The 26,136-nt window shown below is 41.4% G+C and overlaps 1 protein-coding gene and 1 long non-coding RNA gene across 3 annotated transcripts; one reads left to right on the plus strand and one right to left on the minus strand.

The window, feature by feature from the left end:
• Positions 1-670: 670 nt before the first annotated feature.
• On the minus strand, positions 671-11,512 carry LOC123940832. The gene is made up of 3 exons (XR_006818095.1): positions 11,147-11,512; positions 8,150-8,190; positions 671-873 (listed from the first exon to the last, which is right to left on the minus strand). It is a non-coding gene; the product is annotated as an uncharacterized LOC123940832 (long non-coding RNA).
• Positions 11,513-11,836: 324 nt separating this feature from the next.
• Positions 11,837-18,745, plus strand: HIGD1A (HIG1 hypoxia inducible domain family member 1A). 2 transcript variants are annotated; one of them, XM_046003480.1, is made up of 4 exons: positions 11,837-11,990; positions 15,938-16,052; positions 16,701-16,835; positions 17,721-18,745. In XM_046003480.1, exons 2-4 carry the CDS (start codon positions 15,956-15,958, stop codon positions 17,768-17,770), a joined length of 282 nt encoding a protein of 93 aa, XP_045859436.1. In that variant the 5' UTR covers positions 11,837-11,990; positions 15,938-15,955; the 3' UTR covers positions 17,771-18,745. The 2 variants fall into 2 exon arrangements, with proteins under 2 accessions (XP_045859436.1, XP_045859437.1); XM_046003481.1 differs by lacking the exon at positions 11,837-11,990 and adding an exon at positions 12,368-12,386.
• Positions 18,746-26,136: the final 7,391 nt, after the last annotated feature.

Here is a 26,136-nt window from a genome sequence, read left to right on the forward strand (position 1 = left end):
ATTTTAATGTAAAAATTAAAAATTAAAAAAATTAAAAATTAAAAATTCCAACTTATGAGCTGTTGACAGACTCCCCCCAGTACCACCTCAGGTAAGGGCTGCTGTGCCAATACCCCTACCCCGGGGTACAGTGGGAAGATTCCATGTCCTCTGTCTCACGGGCAAATAGATTACACAGGCCTTTTGCTGGCATGGGAAGGGCACAAATTACCAGTATCAATCTGGAGGCTACTTCACTGTTCCTCCCCTACCTTCTAAACACATGAGAAAAACATACAGTGAACTAGACAGATATCTCCCCCCAAATATCAATGAACATGTGACCAGAAACTCAACATTATTAGCCATCAGGGAAATGCAAATTAAAACCACAATGATATACCACTTCACACCCACGGGGATAGTTATACTCAAAAGATGGACGATGACATGTGTAGGTATAGATGTGGATAAACTGGAACCCTCATGCATTGCTTTTGGGAATGTAAAATGATGCAGCTACTTTAGAAAACAATTTGGCAGTTCCTTAAAAAGTTAAACATAAAGTTACCATAGGCCTTGGCATATACCCCGCAAAATTCAAATCATATGTCCGAAGAAAAAAAACATGTACATGAGTGTTCCTGGTAACTTTATTCATAATAGCAAGAAAGAAGAAACAACCCAAATGTTCATCAAGTGATAAATGGATACACAAAAATGTGGACTATCCACACAGGGGAATATTATTTAGCCATTAAAAAGAAATGAAACACCTATTCATGCTATAACATATATGAACCTTGAAAACGCTGTGCTAGGTGAAAGAAATCGGACGCAAAAGTCCACATGTCCTATGATTCCATTTTTGTGAAATGTCCGAAACAGGCAAATCTAAAGAGAAAGAAAACAGAGTGGTGATTATTGGAGAGGTCTGGGGTAGGAGGGTAACAGAGAATGATAAAGAATGTCACCTATATTTGGCATGATGGAACGTTGTTCTGGAATCAGTTAGCAGTGATATGGTGATGGTTATACAACTCCATGAATATATTAAAAACCGCTAAACTGTAAACTTTGAGGGGGTGATTTTTACAGTATATGGATTATACTTCAATGTTTTAAAACTCAAAATAAGTCACAGAATCAGAATCAGTGTGATATACTTAATATAGAACAAAGTGCAACTAATCACCCTTATTAGATTGTTTGCTGTGATAATAAAGGAGAAAAGCAGAGCACAAAAATCCAATAGATTTCAGTAATTCATTCCACAAAAGTTAATGGGGCTCCTGAGGCGCCTGGGTGGCTCAGTGGGTTAAAGCCTCTGCCTTCAGCTCAGGTCATGATCTCAGGGTCCTGGGATCGAGCCCCATGTCGGGTTCTCTGCTCAGCAGGGAGCCTGCTTCCTCCTCTCTCTCTGCCTGCTCTCTGCCTACTTGTGATCTCTATCTGTCAAATAAATGAATAAAATCTTAAAAAAAAAAAAGTTAATGGGGCTCTTGCCATCCTATCCAACCGTGCTAGTTGCTGCAGAGTGTACAAATCTGAATGGTCCTTGGCTCCTAAGGGTGTTAGAAGCTAATTGAGAGGCTGAAACGCTAATTGAGAGGCTTAGAAGAGGACACAGTGGACTGATAGCCCAAGCAGTGTTGGCTGTGCTCGTCTACCGAAGCCTGGCTTGTCAGAGCAGGCCACCAGCTTCTAGTCCTGGGAGCCACAGACAGGTCTCCCTGGAAAGGGAATGACTGGTGAGAAGAAGGCTAACAAGCTACCCAGGAAAGAGACACTTGAATAAATTATAGAATGAAATCACACCTTGATCTCCCACATAAGAGAGAACAGTTGTGCACCCTTCTGTCTGGGGCCCCTGACAGAGGGAAGGATTGGGCCAGCTTACTCTGACCCCTGACCTAATCTTAGTGCAAGATCTTCTAGATAAGGGGACAGGGAGAGGGTAAGTTAAGAAACAGGGAAACATGAGTCATCATACAATAGGTTTTATCAGAGATTAAGAAAATGAGAGGGACTCTGGCTGCTGCTCTGCCTACTTGTAATCTCTCTCTCTCTCTCTCTATCTGTAAAAAAGAAAAAAAAATTTAAAAAAAAAAAAAGAAAAAAGAAAATGAGAGGGAGGGGATAACTTTTGAAAAGTACAACCTGGGTGGAAAGAGATGGTCCCACTTTAGCAAAGTGATGGAGAGTAGAGACATGGCCTGGTCCATGTGAGGCCTGATGCAATAACGGGGCCTAGCTTGGTACTGAGTGATAGGAGAGAGGACAGCATCACACACAAACAGCAGACTGAACATGATGGCTCACTCATGTCGCAGGAACAGCAGTGTAGAGGAGACATGGCCAAGACCACAGTGATGGGAAGAGAACAAAGTCTGGGACATGGTGGATATAGCAGGAAGATTCTAGCCTTCATGATGGATGCAAAAACTAGTCTGTTAATCACCATTTTCATCATTAGCTGTGCCTCCCTGACTCTTCCCCTCTCTAACTTTGTGGGCCTGGGAAACTGAGGCTACATAGAATACAAAGCAAAATGCTAGAAATGCCCTAAGACAATACAAAGTGCTATGGAAAGGAGTGTGTTTCAAGAGGAAAAGTGAAGTTAGGAAAGATTTTACTCATAAAGTTAGTAGCACATGAACTTGAAAGGATGTGAAAGATTTAAAAAACTGCTTCCTGGTCACAGTAATATTTAGTTTCAGAAGTACAGAAAAACATGAAGAAAAAAATGAAAAGCACAAATTATTCTACTACTCAGATAGAAGAACCATTAACATTCGAGGGGTTTATCTTTCCTCATTCTGTTTATTTATATCTGTCTATAAATACCTACATCTAACTATATAGGCATATAGATATTAAAAGGACATTGTGTCTGTGTACACCTATATATACACACACATATATTTTTTAATATATCTTTTAAAATATAATTTTTTTAAATTTATTTGAGAGAGAGTGCGCACAGAGGGAGAGTGAGAGGGAGAAACAGACTCCCCGCTGAGCAGAGAGCCACACGCAGGGCTTAATCCCAGGACTAGGAGATTGTAACGGAGCTGAAGGTAGACAGTCAACCAACTGAGCCACCCAGGCGCCCACACACATATTTTTATATTTCCAAAAACACTTGTGATTGATAAGGATCTGACAGGGAAACAGAAGGTGAGAGAGAATAAGAACAGGTAGGGGAAAAGAGCACTGGAAGGCAATGGAGCATTCCAGAAAACACATTAACTAAACAGAACTGGCTTCAAATCCTGCCTCTGCCTCTATGGAGACTCTAGCAGGTTACTTCATTGTGCTAATCCTCAGGTGCCTCGTGTGTAACATGGGTATACACATACCATATACATATGGGTGTACATATACCAATATGTAGATGACAGAGCCGCTTTCATGATCAGAGACATGACAGCGTCTTGAGTACATAGCGGCATGCCTAGAGAACAGTGGGCACAGAGCACGTGTCGGGGGAGGGCAGACTGTTTGGGCCGCTGCGTGTGACTGCTTGCTTCTGACCAGAGATACTTGCAGATAACGGAGAGGTCAGAAACAACTCATTCACTGCAGCCCATGGGTCACAAGGATTCCAGATCTCAGCTAACTGAAGAACAAATTATCCAGAAGAGGTAATAAATCTTTTAAAACTACTTACCAGCCCACTCAATTTCTAGAGAAATCACTGCGTAGTACACACACCACAATCAGCTGTTTCACTCTGATCAGCCCTATTTTACTAGGCAACAGGCCAAGGTTACTAGTTCACATTTTTAATGGTTATTCTAATGTTCTTCATGCTTAAAAAATTCCTCTGGCCTCATAAACCAAAGTGGCAGAAGGACTATGATGGCTAGTACTTGACTGATTCACTGAGTGAACTTGGGTCAGACAGATAATCGTTCTTTCTTGTGTCTTCTGAAGCAAAGCAGATGGGTTTCTGTCCCTGAGCAAAAGCATCAGCATAGGGAGAGTAACTCAGGGCCACCAATTTGGGTGAAGTGTCTGCATATCCATCTTTCTGCAAAGCTATAAAAGTAATTGTCCATCCATCTCTGCTGAAGGAGACCATTATTCTGTCCTCACTGTGATTAGGATCATTTTAGATATCAACTACATTATGAGCTCTCGATTCATTAAGCCACTGAGGCAAACAGATGGTGCCTTGTAATCAGGGTGTGGGCAAAATGACTTGGAGAGCCTGGAGATCAGTCAACAAAAACCTATTTGCAGTGCCACTGAGGATCGCAATGCCTCCCAGAAGAGGCACCTCATTCTTAGAGAATTAGCAGACTATAAAAATAGCCCTAAATCAGTGTTGAGAGAGACAGAGTGAGGGGAAGCAGAGAGGCAATCAGTATACAAGGCAGTAGGGCAGAAGCAAGGGGTTCTGTGAGAGGACGACTGTGTAAAGGGTGGTAACCAAGAGAAGTAAGAAGCCATGGGAGCCTATAGGCCCCGCCTAGCTACTGCAGCCCCAGTAGCTGAGATGCAGCCCATGTTACTGAACTTAGTTACTCACCTCTGCAAAGAGGCTGCAAAGAGAGAGTCATTCAGCTAGTACTTACTGGAGGCTTCCCATGTACAGGATGCCCCTAGGCTAGCACTGTAGGCAATACAAAGATCCCTGTAACAGAGGCTCTGCTGCACCATGCTGGCAAGCCAATGTTCATGTATAACATGGTACTCAACATTGTGTCAAGAGCCAGGAAGCAGCTAGGGAGGGAGCCCAGGGAGAAAAATAATGTTTATCCTCTCTGATAGAAAGAGCTATTTGCTTATGATAAGCAAAGCTTTTGCCTCCAGTAATCAATTGTGTTTTCATACAACCTGTGCAAATACAGATCATAAGGGGTGCCTGGGTGGCTTAGTCGTTAAGTGTCTACCTTCCCTCGGGTCATGATCCCAGGGTCCTGGGATTGAGCCCCACATGAGGTTCCTTGCTCAGCAGGAAGCCTGCTTCATTCTCTCCCCTTCCCTCTCTTGCTCTGTCTCTCTCTGTCAAATAAATAAATAAAAACCTTTTTTAAAAATACAGATTATAAATATAAGGCAATCTTTAAGATTGTAAGTTTTTTAATTTAAAAAGTCAGGATATTAAACACAAAACTGAATATTCTCTATTAAAGGGCATAATAACAGAATATATGAAATATAAAATTATATAAATTTTTAAGAAGGAATGATTGTGTTGTTAATCCCAAATCTGAGTGTCTTCAAAACAAAGCCAACAGGCCGAAGAGTTTCATCTAAGTTAGGGGAGGTCTATGCGGACTCACCCCACCTGCCTATCTTCTCTGCTCCCTCCCTCAAAGAACAAAAAAGGAATTTGAGGAACTGCATTGAATCTAAGATCCATTTTTTTGTGTGAAAATCTCACAGATTTTTGTTTGAAAATATAGTCAGTGAAAACAGTCTTGTGTTCCACCCTAAGATGATATAAAAGCATTTCTTTATTTGATCTGTTTAAGAGCTTTCCTGCATAAATAAACCTCTTAACATCACTGCATACAGGAGTCAGGCAAATCTGGGCCAGTTTGGTCAGAGCACATTACTATGAGAGTAAAGGCAGAGTCTCGTCTCTGCCTTAAATCTTCCCACAGAGTTTCACAGGGCTGGCCCCTCATCATTCAATTCTCTGTTCAGATGTCACTGGCTGGATGTGGAGAAAGGAGGAAGTTGTGTCAGGATTCATCCAGGTTTCATATTTGGTTAATGTGATGGATAGCTGTTCCACCAACCAAGTCAGGAAATTTAGGAGAAAGTACTTATCAGGAGGGAAGTGTCCAGAGTAGGAGGAAGGACAGGGGAGTCATGATTAATTCATTTATGCACATGTGGTGGAGTATGTGGGCTAGTGAGGTCGAGACGTCCAACACACAGTTGAGTATAGCGTTCTAGAGTTCAGGCAGAGAGAGGACAAGAGAGCATCAGTATAGAGATGGGAATAAAAATCCATGAGGGTACATGAGATCATCCCAAGAGGAGAAAAGAGAGTAAGAACAGAATCCTGGAAAACACCAACATTTAAGGGACAGAGGAAGTGAATTCAGTAATAGGAACTAAGAAAGAATGGCCAGATTGCAAGAACCAAAAGAAAGGTGTCAAGAGAAGATTCCTGGTGTCAAGCACTGTAGAGGAGTCAAGTCATATATGTGCTAAGAAACTGAATTGTATCCACTGACTGATGTCCTCCTCCACTGTAGTCTTAGTAGGGTGACAGGAATAGAAACAAGTGGGTTAAGCAAAGAGTGGTGTGGAAATAGGTATACATACTTTTTTCTCCTAAGCCGGGGGAGAGAAAAGAAAGCAATAACTACAGGAAGGATTAAGAAACTAGGAGGGGGCTTTTTATAAGTAGGAAAATCTGGGGTATGAGAAGCCTCTAACAAGAGAAACCAAGCAAAATTACGGATGAGAGTGCAAACGTTGACAAGTGAGGTGGAAGGAAATGGAAGGAGTCAGTACAGGGTGACTGGTGCTCAGTGGGAGAAAGGCACCCAAGAACGGGAGAAATGACCAAGGTGGGTGCAGGTAAGCCCAGAGGTGGGGGCAAAGGGCAAAGGGAGAGCTGAGAGAAGTTCTCAGTGTTCTCAGTGGAAAGGGTTTGTGGGGATATCAGGGGACTGGAAGGTGAGGCTAAGCAAAGATAACTAAAAGGATGACTTAGGAGCTTGGTTCAGGAAACGTATAGGTCTAGAGGAGAAACGTAATTTGTTTAAGGTTGCATTGCTGGTTACTGCCTAGGAATAGAGCAGCAAGAGGGTGCTCGCTTCGGCAGCACATATACAATAGCAGCAAGAGGAACGGGGCTGGTTTAGAGAGGGGAACTAACATGTACTGAATGTCTATTATGTCCCAAACACTGTTCTTGGTATCTTATATAGGGTTCTTTACAGACATTGTAACCCTATAAGGTACCTATTAATATCCCCATTTTGTTGATGAAAAGTTGAGTTTCCAACAGGCTAAGTAACTCCTTTAAGGTCATAATGCTAATAAGCATTCAAGTCAGCATACAAATCCATGTCTTTGACTACATGCAAGTAGCAGTCCTGGGGACAGTCCAGTCCCCTTTCCACTCCACTACATTTTTTCCCCTTGGTACTTATTAAGAAGAGTGCTGCTGCCTGGAACAACAATAACAAGTAATACTGAGTGCATTAGTGGAAAAATCAATTCAAGACAAAGACATTTAAAGTATAATATGTTTGTTCACTACAGAAAATATCCCTATCTAAAGACACAAAGCTGGGCGCCTGGGTGGCTCAGTGGGTTAAAGCCTCTGCCTTCGGCTCAAGTCATGATCCCAGGGTCCTGGGATCGAGCCCCGCATCGGGTTCTCTGCTCAGCAGGGAGCCTGCTTCCACCTCTCTCTCTCTGCCTGCCTCTCTGCCTACTTGAAATCTCTGTCTGTCAAATAAATAAATAAAATCTTTAAAAAAAAATAAAGACACAAAGCCTACTGCTCTATTGGTTACTAATAGGAAAAATATTTTACATGGTTGAATGAAACCAATGATAGAAAAGTAGGAGAGAGTGTCAACTGAAGAGATAAAAGAAAGGTCCCTGATGTTCCTTGCTTCTGCTCTCTTAAAGTCTGGTTGTGAGCATCTTATATTTATGATTGGTATGCAAATCCTCTGTAACCGAAAGACTTTTAACAATGGAAACCACACAAACACATACACACAAGTAAAACCACCAGCGGTGTTTACAGCTCAGCTAAGCTGAAGTGCCAGGAATTCATACACACAAAAACAAAACCAGAAATGTCATAATAGTTAACATATATAGCACTTACTATATATGCCGGGCAATGCTGCAGTTTTACATATCACCTGAGCCTCCCCAGAGTCCTGTTATGTAGGTCGTACTATTGTACAAGTGAAGAAACTGAGGCACAGAATGATTAAGTAACTTGCTCAGTAACACACAGCTTGTAAGCAGCAAAGCAAGCTCCAGAGTCTGTGGTCTTAAACGCTATCATACTGCCTCTCATAAAATGTAAAGGTGGTTGTGACTTTCCTTCCCCTGGAGAGCTTTGAGATTACATTTTATAACTATTTTTTCTACAGGGCAGAGCGATGGATGAGGTACCTCAGACTTAATGTTTTGAAATATATTAAGTTGCGAAAAAGAGAACCTGTCATACCTGAGCAGAACAGGGTGGTCTGATGTGATCAGCAGCTGCTCCTGGGGACAAAAAATAGCATTTCTTACAAAACGCTTGGGAGACTTACATAAGCAGTCCAGGGAGGGACCCAATTACTTTTTGCCACAGGAGATTCTTTTGTTTGCTTAAAAGCTCCTACCCTGTAGGCTAAATAAAACTTTAGGGGCACTTGGGTGGGTAAGTTAGTTAAGTGTCTGGTTTCGGCTCTGGTCATGAGTCCAGGGTCTTCAGGCTCATGGCTCAGTGGGGAATCTGCTTCTCCCTCTGACTCTGCCGCTAGCTCCCCCTGCCTGTGCTCTCCCTCTGTCAAAATAAATAAATAAAATTAAATTTAAAAAAATAAAACTTTAAAACATGCTATTAACGTACCTGGGAAGTTTCTGTTTAAAACAAAAGCTTAAGTACTATTCCATGACTCTGCAAAGTGTAAAAGTTACAAAACTGTAGCATATTATGAGTAGCCCTGAATTTTATGATGGTCTCGGCCTTGACCGTTCTCCCTGGGAACTGCTTCGTAAGGACAATTACTCCTCCTTGTCCAGGAGGTTAGAGGGATGACGTCCCTGCATGTAGCAGCTTTCCATATCCTTGAGACGAAGGATGTGGCCTCAATACAAGTAATATAATGAGCTACATACTACATACTGAATAGTTTTTAATTTTCTGGCTGTGTAACACTGATATTCTCTTTCTAATCCATTCTAATCCATTCTACTTCACTACAAACTACCTCAAATGTATTCTTGTCAACATCCTGCTCCAAAACCTTCAAGGGCCACCTAATAGAATACTGTGCAAGTTAATCAGTTTCTAAAGTCCTCTCCCATGTAGCTTAAACCTACTTCCCATTATTCTGACTCTGCTTTAGTCACAATTTTTTTTTTCCTTTTCCCCACTCATTGTCTATGCTGGAGCTACAATCCAATAGTCTACTGCTATTCCTCTGTCCATTGTTTCCTCATTCTGGAAGACTCTCCCAACTTATTTGCATGCTAAGCATCATTCTCCAAAGTTCACTCACTCAAGCGCCAGTCCCAAGAAGCCTTCTCTGAATCTGCACATTCACTAGGGTATCTACCTGAAGTTGCATTCAAAGCACTTATAATAAACTGTCTTTGATGGTTTTCTATACCTGTTCTTTCTACCTAAAAAGATTATAAATCATCTCAGAGAAGGAACTAAGTCTTTAACTTCTGAATCCAGTACAGTGCCCAACACAATATACATGTTCAGTGATTGCTGAAAGTGACTTTGAACTGTGGCTTTAAAAATATCTGCGGGCACCTGCATGGCTCAGTGGGTTAAAGCCTCTGCCTTCGGCTTGGGTCATGATCCCAGGGTCCTGGGATCAAGCCCCGAATCGGGTTATCTGCTCCACAGGGAGCCTGCTTCCTCCTCTCTCTCTGCCTGCCTCTCTGCCCACTTGTGATCTCTGTCTGTTAAAAAAAAAAATCTGCAGATGGGATCCCTGGGTGGATCCCTGGGTGGCTCAGGGGGTTAAAGCCTCTGCCTTTGGCTCAGGTCATGATCCCAGGGTCCTGGGATCCCAGGGTCTTGGGATCGAGCCCCCCCTCAACTCCCCCACCTCTGCCTCCGCCATGGGGCTCTCAGCAGGGAGCCTTCTCCCCCCCCTTTCTGTCTGCCTCTCTGCCTCCGCCTACTTGTGATCTCTGTCAAATAAATAAATAAAATCTTTAAAAAACATCTGCAGATATTACCAATTTGCTCGAAAGTTTTAACATTTGGTTTAGACAAAATTCCACAAAGATCACAAAGTGGTTTTAAGAAAGATATAAAAAAACAAGGTAATGTAGCTTTAAGCTGGGCCTCAGCCTAAATAGACATCTGAGTTTTGAAGCCCATTTCTCTTATAGTAGATGCAAACATGTGTAGACTGCTACTTGGAACATGAGAAGTTACAAAGATTCTCTAAAGAGGGGAAATTAGCAAAATAGGCAGATGAGACTTGTGCTGTCTTCTCCTCTATAAACTACAAGTGGGTTAGTTTAATACATGAGAACCCAAATAATTTTTAATGTCTTCTGTATCAATTATACTTCCAAATGACAGCGTAAAGAGAATGAAATAATACATGATGTACATTTGTTACCAATTATGTTTACATTATGAAAGATGTAATGGTTTGTCAGTTGTCACTGTCCTTTTCTTGAAACACAATATGGAATAAAGTGTAGCAGAATAATTTCTATTAAAAAATATTCTACATTATGATTGTTTCAGATATTTATCATGATCATTTACCAAGCTTTTGGTTCTAAATATAGATAAGAGAGAGAGAATTTCTCATACAAATAAGGCAGGGTCTGCCTCTTTCCATACAATTCACGGCACAGGAATTTTTTTTAAGCAATAGCACTTTTAAAGCACTTCTCAAGCCAGGCACGGTGCTAACAGTCTCCGTGTTATTTCCTCACTAACCAGCACCACTATTATTTACATTTTACAAACGAAGAAAGTGAAGTTTTGAGAGGTAAAGCCTTCGGTCGTGACTATTACGTGGCCAGCCTGGGGCTGCCACTCAAGTTTCCCTGATCCCAAATCTCATTCTCTGGAAATAAGCTAACATTATTTTGGTTTATACAAACCCCCTTCAGGAATGAATTCGCTCACTGCGGCTGTCAGCCTTTGTATTTCCAGAATCACAGGACTTGATGACTTGCTTTCATCTTCAAATCTCTCGGCTCTTTTATCGTTTTAATTATCCTAAGTAAGACCCTGATTATTCCTACTTATTTTTGCAGCCCTTCCATTGAGCTCCTACTGAGCTCAAAGAAAATGCTCCGAGATGGGCATGAACCGGACAAAGTATGTGCCTTCAAGTAGCTGAAACATACCATATAATCAAAGTACGGGGGTTTTCATTCATCACCCATAGCATGAATGTTTCCTACATGTGTCTTAATTATGAGACAAAGGATTTTTCAAAATCCGGAGGCCGTGTCACAAAGTTCCTACCTGTGTGATACAGCATTGGCAATATGCCTCAATTCGCGGTTCTGCTACGGGATTCTAATTTAGCCGCAATAGTGGCACAGTCGTTGATGCTTTGCATCAGTTCGCCATACAGCCTGATTATGTCCTACGAACAAGTTAGGGGCTGTCTCCCGAAGTTCACCGTCACCAAGGGCTGCTGACACTTCTCAGAGAAACCTCCCCCCTTCAGGGTGAGGTCTCCTCTAGCGACCCCATGCTTGCGACTAATGGCTGCCCCTCACCACACTGTAAACCTCAAGAAAAGCTCCGCGAGAGGCTCGACAGCGCGTGTTCGCGGCAGCACAGAACCACCAGGGGAACCGAACGGGCGAGCGCTCCCTCGCCCCACCGCCGCCGGCGCCCCTGAACACAGGGACGTCCTCCCCCGAGCCTCCCAAGGACTGGCTGCGGCCGAAACGCCTCAGGCCCGGCCCCGCCCCGCCCGCGCGCGGAACACAACGTTCGCGATGCTCGCCGCGACTGTACGAAAGGAAAAGCGCGACAGAAATCGGAAGTTCCGCCCGGCTGGGAGCCAGCTGCGCTGAAGAGCGCTCGCGCGAAGCCCTGACGCTGAACTCTCATGCAGGACGAGATCCCTACGCGAGAGCCGGAGACGCTGAGCCACCGCCCACGCGCGCCGCCCCGGCCAATCCGGGACCCGTCCTATCCACCGCGCACACGCACGCACCCACCGGGACCCTCGCCTGCCTGGCGCTGGCTTCTTATTGGCTAGGGCCTGGTGTGGGCGGGACGAGAAGAAGCCGGCAGGACGGCGAGCGTGGGTGAGAGCCAGAAACCGGTTGGAGCCTGAGTCCTGTCACTGTAGGTATGTGAAGATTGAGGGAGCTCTGGGAGCGGAGGATACGCGACGGTGGGGCGGGAAGAAGTGCGGCAGCCCTTGGCTGGGCCGAGCGCGCCTTGGGAGTGGTGGGGGCCGCGGGGCTGGGAGGAGGGGGGCGATGGCCGGGTTGAAGGGGGAGGGTAGGAAATTGGGTCTCGGACCCGACCTTGTGGTTCAGGGAAATTGGGGGGGGGGGGGTCTCACGGCCTGTCGGGTGAGGGGATGAAGTAGAAGCTTGTGGAGTGAATCGTGGCGGAGAGGGAAGACTCGCGGAGGGGGCAGTAAGGAGAAAGCCATGGAGGGGGCTGGGGCCGACCTCAGGGAGCCGGTAGCGCGGATAGTACCCGGAGCGGGGAGCTTTCCGGAGAGCCGGCCCGCGCGGTGAGTGAGGAGGGCTTGGGAGGGCGAGCGCTTGGGCCTTGGAGTCCAGACAAGGTCACGGGAGGAAACAGGGCGTGGGGCGGTTCGAAAGGTTGAGGGCGTAAAACCACACCACCCTACTCTTCTCCGCGACCGCGGGTTTCCTCCCTCGCTGGGCGACCCTGTCCTACCCTGGGACGGTAAGAAGGCCTCAGGCCCTGTAGGAAGCATCTGCACCTGTGACGGAATTTAAATTTCATCCTGAAAGCTAAGCCAGCCAGTGAGAGATGGGAAAACAGCGCGGGTTTAGATTGGGAGCCGCTGAAATGATTCGGCAGTGTTACTCGCCTTTCTCCCTTCCATCACGGGTGCGGGCTGCAGCTAGTTCCCTCTGTGGGGTAATCCCCATCGCAGGATTTATGCTTCCAGAAGCACGTAGGCACTTTCGAGTTCGACCGGTTTGGATGGAAAAGTTCAGACAGATCGAAGCGGCATCAGGCCCCAGCATGACACACAAGTTTGAGTCCTGTATCCCAGGGCATCTGTTACTTCCTTGTGCCCCAGAATCAATCGAAGGAGCTTCTTAAAATATAGATTCCTTGGGTCCCCTGCTCCATACCCCCTGAATCAGAATCTCCAGGGTGGGGCCTTTGTAGACATTTTAAACAAGCTGACAGGTGACTGATGGAAAATCAGAATTTGAAGCCCTTGTTAGTAGTTCCTGTGACCAAAATGACAGGCTGTGAAGATCCTTCAGTCTGTTACATCACCTCACGCTGGACAGCTCATCCTCCCTGAGGTCTTTTCTAGGTTCCCATGCATTTGGAAAGGTCTGCAGTAGCATCTTACTAAGTTTGGAGAATATTTAGTGTTTTCAAACTGGCTTTGAAGATCATCTGGTCATTGATGCCTCTTTTTGTACCTGTTCAACTTTTTGACAGAGATCTGGGTCAGTTGCAATGGGCAGGTGAGAAAATTAAAATAAAGGAAAATCTAGAAGTGGTGCGAGTGAAAAAGGTCTTTTCAAAGCACAGTTGAAATTGGTGGGTGAGTTAAGTCACTAGGGAAGAAAGTTCCATTTAATTTTAGGCATGACTTGCATATTTTTTACAATTGAAAGAAAGAAGTGCAGGCTTCTGTTAAGAAATGAGTTTTAATCTTTTTCAGATTAAATATATTATCAGCATCATAACATTAGTGCTTTGGCAATATATTGTCAGTCAGAAGAACTCTGGACTGTGTGTCAGGAGATCTGGATTCTAATCCTTGCCTGCCAGAGATATATTCTTGGTGTTGAACAATTCATATAACCCCTTTCCCTCTGTAAAATTAGGCTGTTGGCATGGATTAATCATCTGGGTTGTTATTATCAAATTATATGATTCTTAGTTACTGATCCTGATACTTTTAAAAGTTAACCATTTTCCATTTGAATGGCTGCAAATCGTGAATACTTGGGTCAGATGGTAATTAGGAAGAGAATTACCAAATTTTATATGCAAGGAGTGTTGTGAATATATAGTATGTTAGGTAGAGAAATATAATTTGAATTATAGTAAAATCTGTGGTGTGAAAGTTGGACTTTTTATATCCCTCTTTTGTCTTTAAGTGTGCCACAGGGTGTTCTCGATCAGAGACAGGTTATCTTTAGTCACTGAAAGCAAGTAATGACCACATGGTTACCCCCATGCCCTTATTCTTACTCTAAGGATTGCTTTCTGAAAATCTGATCAGATGCCCTACTCATACAAACTCCAGATTCTGTATCATAGGTGAGGACTGGAGATTAGTGGATTTTCTTCTTTCATATATGTACAGGAAAGAGACTGCCATCCTCTGTCTTCCTGAAGGAGGGAGAAAAGACTTTTGCTCCACTGACCTGTTGAAAATTATATTGATCCAGATGTGAGGGATTAGAGGAAAGACCACTGACTTTCTTGTTTTTAAAGATAATTCCTGGGGCGCCTGGGTGGCTCAGTGGGTTAAGCCTCTGCCTTCGGGTCAGGTCATGATCTCAGGGTTCTGGGATTAAGGATTTCTTTGTCAGATGACAGAATTGGATTCTTCCCAATGGGGATGGGGGCTCAGAAGGATGATTTCACTTTTCAAACTATGCAGTACACCGCCCTGTAGAGTTGACTTTTCTTTGAGGGTCTTACCTATGACTCATACCCCCGCAATAGAAAAGTGTTGAATGAGAGTTGTTATTGAAGGGAGTATGATGTGTGAAACCCAGAAGTGAAGATGTTACATGGGTAGTGGGATGGGCAGTTGACTTTTGAAGTTATTGTAACTGACACTAATCAGACTTGTACACTTAACATGTGTTTGACTCCTTTTATCTATGGGTAACATTTACAGGCAGTTTAAATCAGCTCAGTGAAGAGGGAAGTATATACATATTTATTGTGACTAAAGTGAAACTGACTTTGTTATTTTCTCATTGTGATGAAACACCTATTAAATAGCTTCTTGTATAAAAGGAGATGACTGAAAAAGGGAGAATGGAGTCTTTGGTCTCTATAAAAGAAGGTAGAGAGTTTTAAGAGGGAGGTCCAGGTAATGTAAGGTATGTAAAGGAAAGTAGAGCTGAAGCTTAGGAGACATTCATTCATTAAGAAGGGCCTGAGGCGGGCTCTCTGCTCGGCAGTGAGCCTGCTTCCCTCTCTCTCTCTGCCTGCCTTTCTGCCTACTTGTGATCTCTCTCTCTCAAATAAATAAATAAAATCTTAAAAAAAAAAAAAAAGGCCTGAGGATCGTTCCGTTTTTTTGCTGCAGCGATGTTAAAAATGATAACCCTAGGTTAAAAAAAAAAACAACCCAACAGGCTATATTATGTTCAATTGAACATAAATTATGCTTAAAAAGAGGCATTTCTAACAATAGTATTTAAAATAAAAGCTTTATTTTTTAAGATTTTATTTATTTGAGAAAGCAAGACAAAAGTTATTTCAATTAAAAACAAACTTGGGGTGCCTGGGTGGCTCAGTGGGTTAAAGCCTCTGCCTTCGGCTCAGGTCATGATCCTGGGGTCCTGGGATAGAGCCCCGCATTGGGCTCTCCGCTCAGCAGGGAGCCTGCTTCCTCCTCTCTCTGTCTGCCTGCCTCTCTGCTTACTTGTGATCTGTCTGTCAAATAAATAAAATCTTAAAACAAAACAAAACTTTCACTGTTATCAACAATGTGCTGCTAAAAAGGAATTGGTTGGGGTGCCCCATAGCTCAGTCAGTTAAGCATCTGACTCTTGATCTCAGCTCAGGTCTTGATCTCAGGGTTGTGAATTCAAGCCCCACCTTGGGCTCCATGCTGAAGGTGGAGCCTACTTAAATATAAATAAATAAAAAGGAATCGGTTGTATGGGATGAACATCAAAACAATAGGGGGGGATAAATACGATTCTTCCTAAAGGAGGCTACAGGTTAAAAATACAGTTAATTTCTAAAAAATACTTTCTAAACTTCATGGACAACATACCAGGTTTTTAGGTGAAAGTAGGAGCATTTTAAGTACATCCAGCCATTCAGTGTTCAAGATGCTTTTAATTGTAGAACTTCCTGGAAATTCTCTTTCAGGAGGATTCTTCAGCCACTATGTCAACCGGCACAGATGTTTCTCTTTCTTCATATGATGAAGATCAGGGATCTAAACTTATCCGAAAAGCTAGAGAGGCACCGTTTGTTCCCATTGGTAAGTTTGACTTTGATATTCTAATAATCAGTTTGTTGTAAGCTGTAAATCAGTGGTAGTGTGGTCAACTCATTCACCAGGCACATCCTGAAAGCATTTGTTTTCATATATTTTGTTCCTATGTTGTTGAAATATGTAAGATTGCCTTAATACAACACTGTCTATAAAAATTCTTCTGTGTGTCTTCAGCCTTCATTTATTGACTCTCGTTTCAGTGAATGTGTTGGGGGACCTCACGACCATCCTCAGTCTCAGTGATTTGCTAGAAGGACTCAACAAGGCTCAATAAAAAAGCTTACCTTCACAGTTATGGTTTATTACAGTCTCTGCTGTGTTAACTGATCCCTCTCAGGGAAGGAAATAGGACTGAGAGGAAGAGTTCCCTTGGCACTCTTAAAGCATCCTACTGACTGCACAGCCCACAATTTGAAGATGATCTTAAATTCCTGAATCTGCTACTGTTTACTACCAATTATGGGTTTTGGATTTTAAGAGGAAAAATTAAAAACTCAATTTGTGTGTTAGTTAATTAATGGTCTCAATAGAACATCTTTGTAAAAATAGTAGAGGTTTACATTGATTGATAGTAAAGTCATCTTGCTTCCCTCACCCCATGCAATGACATACTTGTGACTCTTTGTTTTACAGGAATGGCCGGGTTTGCAGCAATTGTTGCATATGGATTATATAAATTGAAGAGCAGGGGAAATACTAAAATGTCTGTTCACTTGATCCATATGCGTGTGGCAGCCCAAGGCTTTGTTGTGGGAGCAATGACTCTTGGTAGGTTCTTTGAGGAAATTTTCAAGTTTCTAATTCCCATTAATAGATTTTATAAATCAAGGTAGATACTTTTAGCTGACTTTGAAGTAGTTTGAAATGTCACTTACATTTTTCGCATAAAAATTGGGTTAATAAAAGTAGTTCAATTAGTGACACAGTTTTTACTGTCTGATACAGTAAACGTCTTATTTGTTTTACATGTTTTAAAGAAAAAAAAGGCCGTTCTGTGCATCATAGAACTTATAATTTCACTGGAGTCTAAATATGTAAATAGGGTTGGTAGTAAGAGCCATTATCTGGGAGAGACATATGACATATAACTACTATTTTATTGAATTTTTGAAAGTGGAAAATTTATTGGTTTTTTTAGAGCCAAGGGGGTGGGACAGGTTAAGGGAGAGAGAGAGAGAGAATCTAAGCAGCCTCCACATTCAGTGGGGAGACCGACATGGGGCTTGATCTCGGGACCCTGAGATTATGCTTAATCCAGAATCAAGAGTCAGATGCTTAACTGACTCAGTCACCCAGGTGCCCCAGAAAATGTTTTTTTAATGTAGGTATTACAGTCTTTTATTGGCTTTATAATTTTGTTGACTTTACTTACTGTTACATGGCAAGAGTGACTCCTTTTAAAGTTGTAAGATAAATATTAATTGTTCTTTACAATAAATATTTCAGTAGTCTGAAGTAGTCACACTAGCCTCGAGCTACTGGGAACCTATATAAAAAGAATTTCAGAAATTTAAATAAAGAAGGCAAGAGTATAAACAGCCTGGGGTCTTGTTCCCCTTGTAAATATTGTGTGCTAGCTATTTTATGACTGTTTTCTGTTTTCTTAATATCATGGAAAATATTAAATGTTTAACTATTTTTTTTTTTCTTTAGGTATGGGGTATTCCATGTATAAGGAATTCTGGGCAAAGCCTAAACCTTAGAAGAAGAGAAGCTGTCTCGGTTTTGTTGGTGGTGTTTGCTTTAGTTAGGCATCTCATATTGAGTTTATATGTTTATGTTGAAAATAAATCATTTGAATGGGTCAGATAATATGGTAGTTTAAGTATTGGCATCCTTTCTTGCAGGCTTGATTTGCCTGGTTACCAAAGTACTAGTGACCAGTTAACTAGCTAGGTCATTCAGGGGAGTCACATTAGTACAAAGAAGAAACATGTCACTTTTAAATGGACTGGACAGTGGTAAAATATGCTCCTCCTTAAACTCTTATGATAAAATCAGTTATAAAGAGGACAGTGTGCCAGTCCTGAAGTACTCCCAGTTGCTAATTTGATTCTAGTATCAGAACATGCTTTTGATGTTATGTAGGAATCCCATTTAACTTTTTTCTGCCTATTTTGCAGATTGATTGGGTACTTCAGTTTTTAGCACTGGTTGGCTCTTAACCCTTTCAGAACAGTGCACGGAATATAGTAAGCTTCCCCACAACCTAAAATACGTTTATTTAAACCAAACCTAAAAAGCCGATAAACAGCTGTTTAGAAGTAGTATTTATTTCAGAATCATACTTGTAAACATGAGAATAACCTAACTGTGGATCCCGGTTTAGCTTTTTTTGTAATTACAGAGTTATATTTATGCTGCTGTTGTATTAGAATAATTTTTAAATGTTGAAATCTGTATTTTAAGTACTAATGCAAAGGTTAAGTGAAAAACACTTTTTTAAATGTATGAAGCTTGTTTATTTTCTCTGTAAGAATCATAAATTTAACAAATTACCTATAGTTGAAGTGATTGATGATTTATTCTCAAGGTAGTTTGGTCAGACATAATACACAAACTTTGGTATACTCCAGAATGCTTTATTACATTTGTGAAATTTTCTTGTCTAACCTAAATTTACATTCCATGGTGATACATGGTAAATGTAGTGTTAGTAAAGAAGGTGAACACATCAATTGCCTTGTATTTATTTCAATTTGGAAAAAAAATCAGTCATTCTTTAGTAACACAAGGATTAAGTTCCAAGAAAAAAGAGAATGTTTTGTACCTTTGGTAGGAACTATGGGTAAAGCATATTTATCAAACAGGAATAATAGTTAATATCTGTTGAGTATTTACTATGTGCCACACACTATTCTAAGTGCTTTTCATGTATAATGTCATTTAGATTTACTAATAATCCTAAGAGATAGGAATTATCCTTATTTGACAGAGGAGGAGACTGAGGCATGAGTGTAAATATCTAACCCAGGGTCACCAAGCTAGAGAGGGTTGTAGATTTGGGACTGGAACCTGGGCAGTCAAGTCGTAGATGCTAACAGGTATTAGAAATGATGGCCTTTGTGAAATTGAATGGCCGCAGTTATCATAAATTAATAAAGTTAGGCAAGAGGTTACAGCATGATCTTGACTCACCATTGACTAAAACTTGGATTAAATCCGAGTTTTCTCAATCTTGGGTATAAAATGAGAAGGTGAGCTAGGTAATTTCTACAGTCCTATATAGCCTATAGGTCATTATATGAGTCTGAAAAATGCTTTAAAAATAAAAACTATTACTAGGAACTATTTTCTCAGGTTCCAATAGACCGGATAGGAGATCCTGGTAGGCAGTCCTAGCAATTGTTTCACGAAGGATAAGCCTTCTGTAGAACAAATTTGGGAACAATTTTCAGAAAATTGTTCTAACAGATGAGTATATTACTGATTTGTTAAACCAAATAAATACTCATTTGAGAGAAGTTGGCCTAGACCATTGCCAGAGGATAGGGCAAACAAAAGCGAAGTGTTGGAAGGGTACTGAGCATTATGTAATTAAAGGTGGGGTTGCTCATTCAAGGAAGAGAGTGGTAAATTAGCTGGATGAATAGATTGGCATCAGATAATGAAGTTCTTAAAAGTGGCTTAGGTGGGTGTGATATTACATGTTATTGAGTCAGTCCTGGGTTCACAGCTCTGCCACCTATCACCCAAGTAGCCATGGTTTCGTCATCTGTAAGATGGGGGCAGTATCAGTGGCTGAGAGTCCTTGGGATGGTAAAATGCAATGGTGACTGTAAGGATCCTAGCCCAGCACCTGATGCAGAAGGAAACTCAACAAATGACTGCTACGACCGTCCGTACTGTGGTAAGCTTGGGAAAGTCCGGCAGGGAAGGCTGCCATTAAATGATTATAAAAAGCCTGTTAAATGCTAGGGAGAGGTAGCAGCAGTAACATCCAGCGTGATGGGGGTGGGGGTGCGGCACTTAACCCAGGGTTGGAATCAGAGATAAGTACCCCTCAGGAAGCGATGTTGTACCTTAAAGAGATGGTATGTTGATTTTCACTGAGAGTGTGATTCCTTGGCTTAATGTTTCTATGTTACTGGGGCATTGATGTGTGATTGCTTCCATGTCTCCTTTAGTATCTTTGAGGCCATGATGATCCTTTTCATTCAGAGCACCTGGCATTAGTGCCTGTCTCATACAAATGTTCAATAAATATTTGTTTAATGGGAATAAATAAGTTTTGTTTTTTTAACATTTATGAGTCAGTCCCCAGAAGTTCCCTATTTTTGATGAGCAACAGTGACATCTGGTGGTAACAGTTGGAACTGAAATCTTCAAAGTACACGGCTTCTCTGTCAGGATTTTGGAGTAATGCATCAGTTAGGGCAACCCTCTTGCCTCACTGATGAGAAAATGCTACTTGGAGAGTCTCAGGAACTTGAAATTTAGGCTCTATCTCTATGTACATCTACAGCCTATCGTACCTACTAGGCCAGAATAAAGCTGAATGAATAAGGTATTTTAAAGTTCTCATGTATCAAAGGATAGAATTGCCAATTACTATTTATATACCTGATCCTCTTTGAAATAAAGAATTTTCTTGTAGCAAGGTATACGTTAGAGAATTTTTTTGCTAAATTCAGCAGTCATAATTGGTTGTAGTTTGGAGGTCGGTGTCCACATGTTCCCTTCAGAGGAACTCAGTTAACAGGTCCTCTCTAGTATTCTGAGCTGCTTATAATGGTGTTTGGTTTTTTCCTGTCTCCAGTGTAACTGAAGTGTCACGGACAAAAATTTCACAATGTGAGGAAGAGATGCCATCCTGCCTTTCATGCCTGTACCTAAACTCAGCCTGCACATAACTGTACTTAACTGTCTTCTCCACTGGTGTCCCTTCTTGGCTCACCCATCTCTGTCACTGACACCCTCCACCTCCCTCTGTCACGCTCTGGCCTCAAACTCTTAGAAATGTCTTTACTTTCTCCTGTGTTATCACTGTTAAACTACTCACCAAATCCTGCCATGTTTTCATAAACAGTCTCTCAGATTTGTCCTTTTCCACATGTTGCTACTACTTTAAATGTAGGCCCTTCATCTCCTGTCCTGTGACCTGGTTCAGGAGTGCCAAAGCCCTGTGCTCTCCACTGCCCCCAACACCTTGGCTTGTGTGCCACTAGTTTTCTCAATGTTCCCTTTCCCCATTCCCAGACAATTCAAATGCACATCATAAAGACCCACCCCAAATTCTATTTTCAGTAAAGCTTCTCTGAACTCTTGTAGGCCACAGTGAACTTTCCCTTTTCTCACGTCTTCCCATAATGAGTTGTAAATGCCTGAGACAATACTTTTGTGAAACAAAACAAAACAATACTTTTGTGCACTGCTTTGCTATATAGTAAACACTTCAATACTCTTCTACTAGTTCCCCACAAAAAGACACTGAAGTACGTATTATCCTGACTTTATCAACAAGGAAAACTAATTTAATCAAATGCAAAATATTGAAAAGTGGCAGAGCACAAACCTAGAGCATTGGTCACGTAGAGAAACTGCATGATGGAAGGGAAGGTAGATAAAGAAGGTACATACAGTAATGACTTCAAGAAATACTAAGTCTTACCTCCATTTCCACCTTCCATCACTCACACATGCATTCATTCCCCTATTCAGGTCCTAAGTCCAGTGTTTTTTGTCCAGTGTGCCATAGCTGCTTTGTCCTCAGATTTCTTCATTTATGAAAATTCTCATTATTTGTTTTGGCCTTTATGAGAAGAAAGATGAATTCTCTCATATAAATGGTCATTACTGTGAAGCTAGTGAAATCAAAAACTAATATGTACTCAAGTCACTGAGAACCTAATCAACAGGGAGGAACCAAGAATTCCTGAGACCAGGTGACTCATCCAAGTGTTTTGAAAGACCGTGATATGAGCCAAGAATGAAATTGAGAAACTTTGAGTAAAATATAAAATAATGACCAGTCCATTATGCTGAAGGCTAGGAGGAGAGCCAAGGTAGATCTCATCCATCAGAGAGGTCCCTTGGAACTAAGGACTACTGAATCTTGGCAGAACATTTGAGTTTTCTAATAAGATCAACATATGATGAGTGAGATCACCATATGTACAAACACATTTTAGATGAAATAGCACCATGGATAAAATAAGACTTGACTGTAGCCAAAATGGTGTTACACTAAAACACAAAGTGTACTGGGAGGGGTCTGTTAGAGGCTGAAAGCCAGCAAAGAAAGCCCAAATCCATGGTGAGTTGAAGAGGTGGAACTGACGTATATTTAGCACCTTCCAGCAAGAAGGATCTTGCCTGTGGCGAAAATGAACAATTTTTGTCTGTTGGAAAGGGGAGGGGTTCCTGATTATGAGGAATATTTTTATAAGGCTTAACACCGGGTCAAAAATATCTCAAGGCAGTTTGCCTCTGTTTGCTCTGAATCCATGCTCATATCTTTCGGATGACGCTTGGCTTTGCGGGAGTTTGATTCTGGGAAGGGAGAGGCTCTGGATATGGGTCACAATTCCCTAATGTAAACTAGTGGCTTAGTGCTCTGGTTTATATGTCAATCACTTAGTGCCATGACTGCTGTTAAATCTAGCCCCAGGAGACATTTATGGTATAATGACCAAATTAGATTTTGGACCTGCAAAGCTGAAGTCCGTAAGTGGAGAGGTCTGAAATGTGTGGAGCGAAATGGTGCCTTAGTTTTAAGCTGCAGCAAAGCTTGCTTCCATTTTGACACAAAACAGCAAAATATGTAATAATACACCTGAAGAGCATTTCACAGTTTACAAAACACTTTCATGACCTATTTGATTATCATGGTTATAAGATTACTATTGTTATTTTAAGAAAATTGAGGTTTGTGACTTGACTAATGTCAGAGAATTCTTTCTTCTGATCATTTATTCAATTCAATTTTGCTTCTCATAGTAAGAATAGGATCACTGACTGCTTATGTTATATTCATTTGTAGGACAGTGCATATAATTCCAGTGAGGGAAAATCTATTTGGTGACCTTATGATCATCTTTTAAAAAATAAATAAGCATGGAAAAAAGTTCCGCTTTAAAGTTGGAGCTATGGAAAAGACCTAATTGAGGGATTAGGAAAAAGCAGTTAGGTCCACACACATCGATGCAACTGATTTTTTAATTTTATTGTAAAATATACACAACAAAGTTTACTATTTTAACCTTAAGTGTACAGTTCAGTGGCACAAAGTACACTTGACAATGTTGAGCAACTGTTAACCACCATCTGCCTCCAGAACTTTGTCATTGTGCCAAAGAGAATCTTAATACCCTTTAATAAATCCAATTTCCCTTTTCCCCGGCCCCCTGGCAACCTCTCTTCTACTCTTCATGTATTTGCCTTTTCTAGGTACCTAATATAAGTGGAATTATATAATATTTGTCCTTTTATGTCTGGCTCATTTCACTTTAGCATAACATTTTCAAGCCTCATCTATATTGTAGCATGTCAGAATTTCTTTCTTTTTTATGGCCAAATAATATTCCACTGTATGGATAGAGCACATTTTGTATATCCATTCATCTGTTGATGGACACTTGGGTTGTTTCCACCTTGGGCTATTGTGAATAGTGCTTCTATGAACATTGGTATACAAATATCTCTTTGAGTTCCTGCTTTCATATTTTGGTTCTATACCCAGAAGTGAAATTCCTGGATCATATAATTCTATGTTTAAGTTCTTGAGGAACTGCCAGACTTTTCTATAGAAGTTTTACCATTTTATACCCCACTAGCAGTGCATAAGGGTTGCTTTCCACATCCTGATCTGCACTTGTTATTTTCCATTTTTTTTTTTTTGGTAGTCATGCTAATGGAGTGGTATCTCATTGTGGTTTTGATTTGTATTCCCCTAATGGGTAATGATGTTGAGCATCTTTCCACATGCTTGTTGGCCATCTTTTTTGGAGGAATCCGTTCGTCCTTCCCTATTTTTATTTTTTTCCCATTTTATTTATTTTTTCAGCGTAACAGTATTCATTGTTTTTGCACAACACCAGTGCTCCATGCAAAACGTGCCCTCCCCATTACCCACCACCTGTTCCCCCAACCTCCCACCCCTGACCCTTCAAAACCCTCAGGTTGTTTTTCAGAGTCCATAGTCTCTTATGGTTCGCCTCCCCTTCCAAATTTTTTTTTAAATAAACATATAATGTATTTTTATCCCCAGGGGTACAGGTCTGTGAATCGCCAGGTTTACACACTTCACAGCACTCACGATAGCACATACCCTCCCCAATGTCCATAGCCCCCTCCCCCTCTCCCAATCCCACCTCCTCCCAGCAACCCCCAGTTTGTTTTGTGAGATTAAGAGTCATTTATAGTTTGTCTCCCTCCCAATCCCATCTTGTTTCATTTATTCTTCTCCTACGTCCCTAACCCCCCATGTTGCTTCTCCATGTCCTCATATCAGGGAGATCATATGATAGTTGTCTTTCTCCGATTGACTTATTTCACTGAGCATGATACGCTCTAGTTCCATCCACGTCATCGCAAATGGCAAGATTTCATTTCTTTTGATGACTGCATAATATTCCATTGTGTATATATACCACCTCCTCTTTATCAATTCATCTGTTGATGGACATCTAGGTTCTTTCCATAGTTTGGCTATTGTAGACATTGCTGCTATAAACATTCGGGTACACGTGCCCCTTCGGATCACTATGTTTGTATCTTTAGGGTAAATACCCAGTAGTGCAATTGCTGGGTCATAGGGTAGTTCTGTTTTCAACATTTTGAGGAACCTCCATGCTGTTTTCCAGAGTGGTTGCACCAGCTTGCATTCCCACCAACAGTGGAGGAGGGTTCCCCTTTCTCTGCATCCTCGCCAGCATCTGTCATTTCCTGACTTGTTAATTTTAGCCATTCTGACTGGTGTGAGGTGATATCTCATTGTGGTTTTGATTTGTATTTCCCTGATGCCGAGTGACGTGGAGCACTTTTTCATGTGTCTGTTGGCCATCTGGATGTCTTCTTTGCAGAAATGTCTGTTCATGTCCTCTGCCCATTTCTTGATTGGATTGTTTGTTCTTTGGGTGTTGAGTTTGCTAAGTTCCTTATAGATTTTGGATACTAGCCCTTTATCTGATATGTCGTTTGCAAATATCTTCTCCCATTCTGTCAGTTGTCTTTTGGTTTTGTTAACTGTTTCCTTTGCTGTGCAAAAGCTTTTGATCTTGATGAAATCCCAATAGTTCATTTTTGCCCTTGCTTCCCTTGCCTTTGCCGATGTTCCTAGGAAGATGTTGCTGCAGCTGGGGTCGAAGAGGTTGCTGGCTGCATTCTCCTCAAGGATTTTGATGGATTCCTTTCTCACATTGAGGTCCTTCATCCATTTGGAGTCTATTTTCGTGTGTGGTGTAAGGAAGTGGTCCAATTTCATTTTTCTGCATGTGGCTGTCCAATTTTCCCAGCACCGTTTATTGAAGAGGCTGTCTTTTTTCCATTGGACATTCTTTCCTGCTTTGTCAAAGATTAGTTGACCATAGAGTTGAGGGTCGATTTCTGGGCTCTCTCTTCTGTTCCACTGATCTATGTGTCTGTTTTTGTGCCAGTACCATGCTGTCTTGATGACGACAGCTTTGTAATAGAGCTTGAAGTCCGGAATTGTGATGCCACCAACTTTGGCTTTCTTTTTCAATATTCCTTTGGCTATTCGAAGTCTTTTCTGGTTCCATATAAATTTTAGGATTATTTGTTCCATTTCTTTGAAAAAAATGGATGGTATTTTGATATGGATTGCATTAAATGTGTAGATTGCTTTAGGTAGTATAGACATTTTCACAATATTTATTCTTCCAATCCAGGAGCATGGAACATTTTTCCATTTCTTTGTGTCTTCCTCAATTTCTTTCATGAGTACTTTATAGTTTTCTGCATATAGATCCTTAGCCTCTTTGGTTAGGTTTATTCCTAGGTATCTTATAGTTTGGGGTACAATTGTAAATGGGATTGACGCCTTAATTTCTCTTTCTTCTGTCTTGTTGCTGGTGTACAGAAATGCAACTGATTTCTGTGCATTGATTCT

This window comes from Meles meles, chromosome 4, assembly GCF_922984935.1.
Source record: "Meles meles chromosome 4, mMelMel3.1 paternal haplotype, whole genome shotgun sequence".
NCBI lineage: Eukaryota > Metazoa > Chordata > Mammalia > Carnivora > Mustelidae > Meles > Meles meles.

Excerpts from the sequence above, each read along its gene's own strand:
- HIGD1A (XM_046003480.1), top strand. The coding sequence starts at position 15,956 with ATGTCAACCGGCACAGATGTTTCTCTTTCTTCATATGATGAAGATCAG. Across the intron at positions 16,053-16,700 it reads GGCACCGTTTGTTCCCATTG|GAATGGCCGGGTTTGCAGCA; the intron begins GTAAGTTTGACT and ends TTTGTTTTACAG. Across the intron at positions 16,836-17,720 it reads TGTGGGAGCAATGACTCTTG|GTATGGGGTATTCCATGTAT; the intron begins GTAGGTTCTTTG and ends TTTTTTCTTTAG.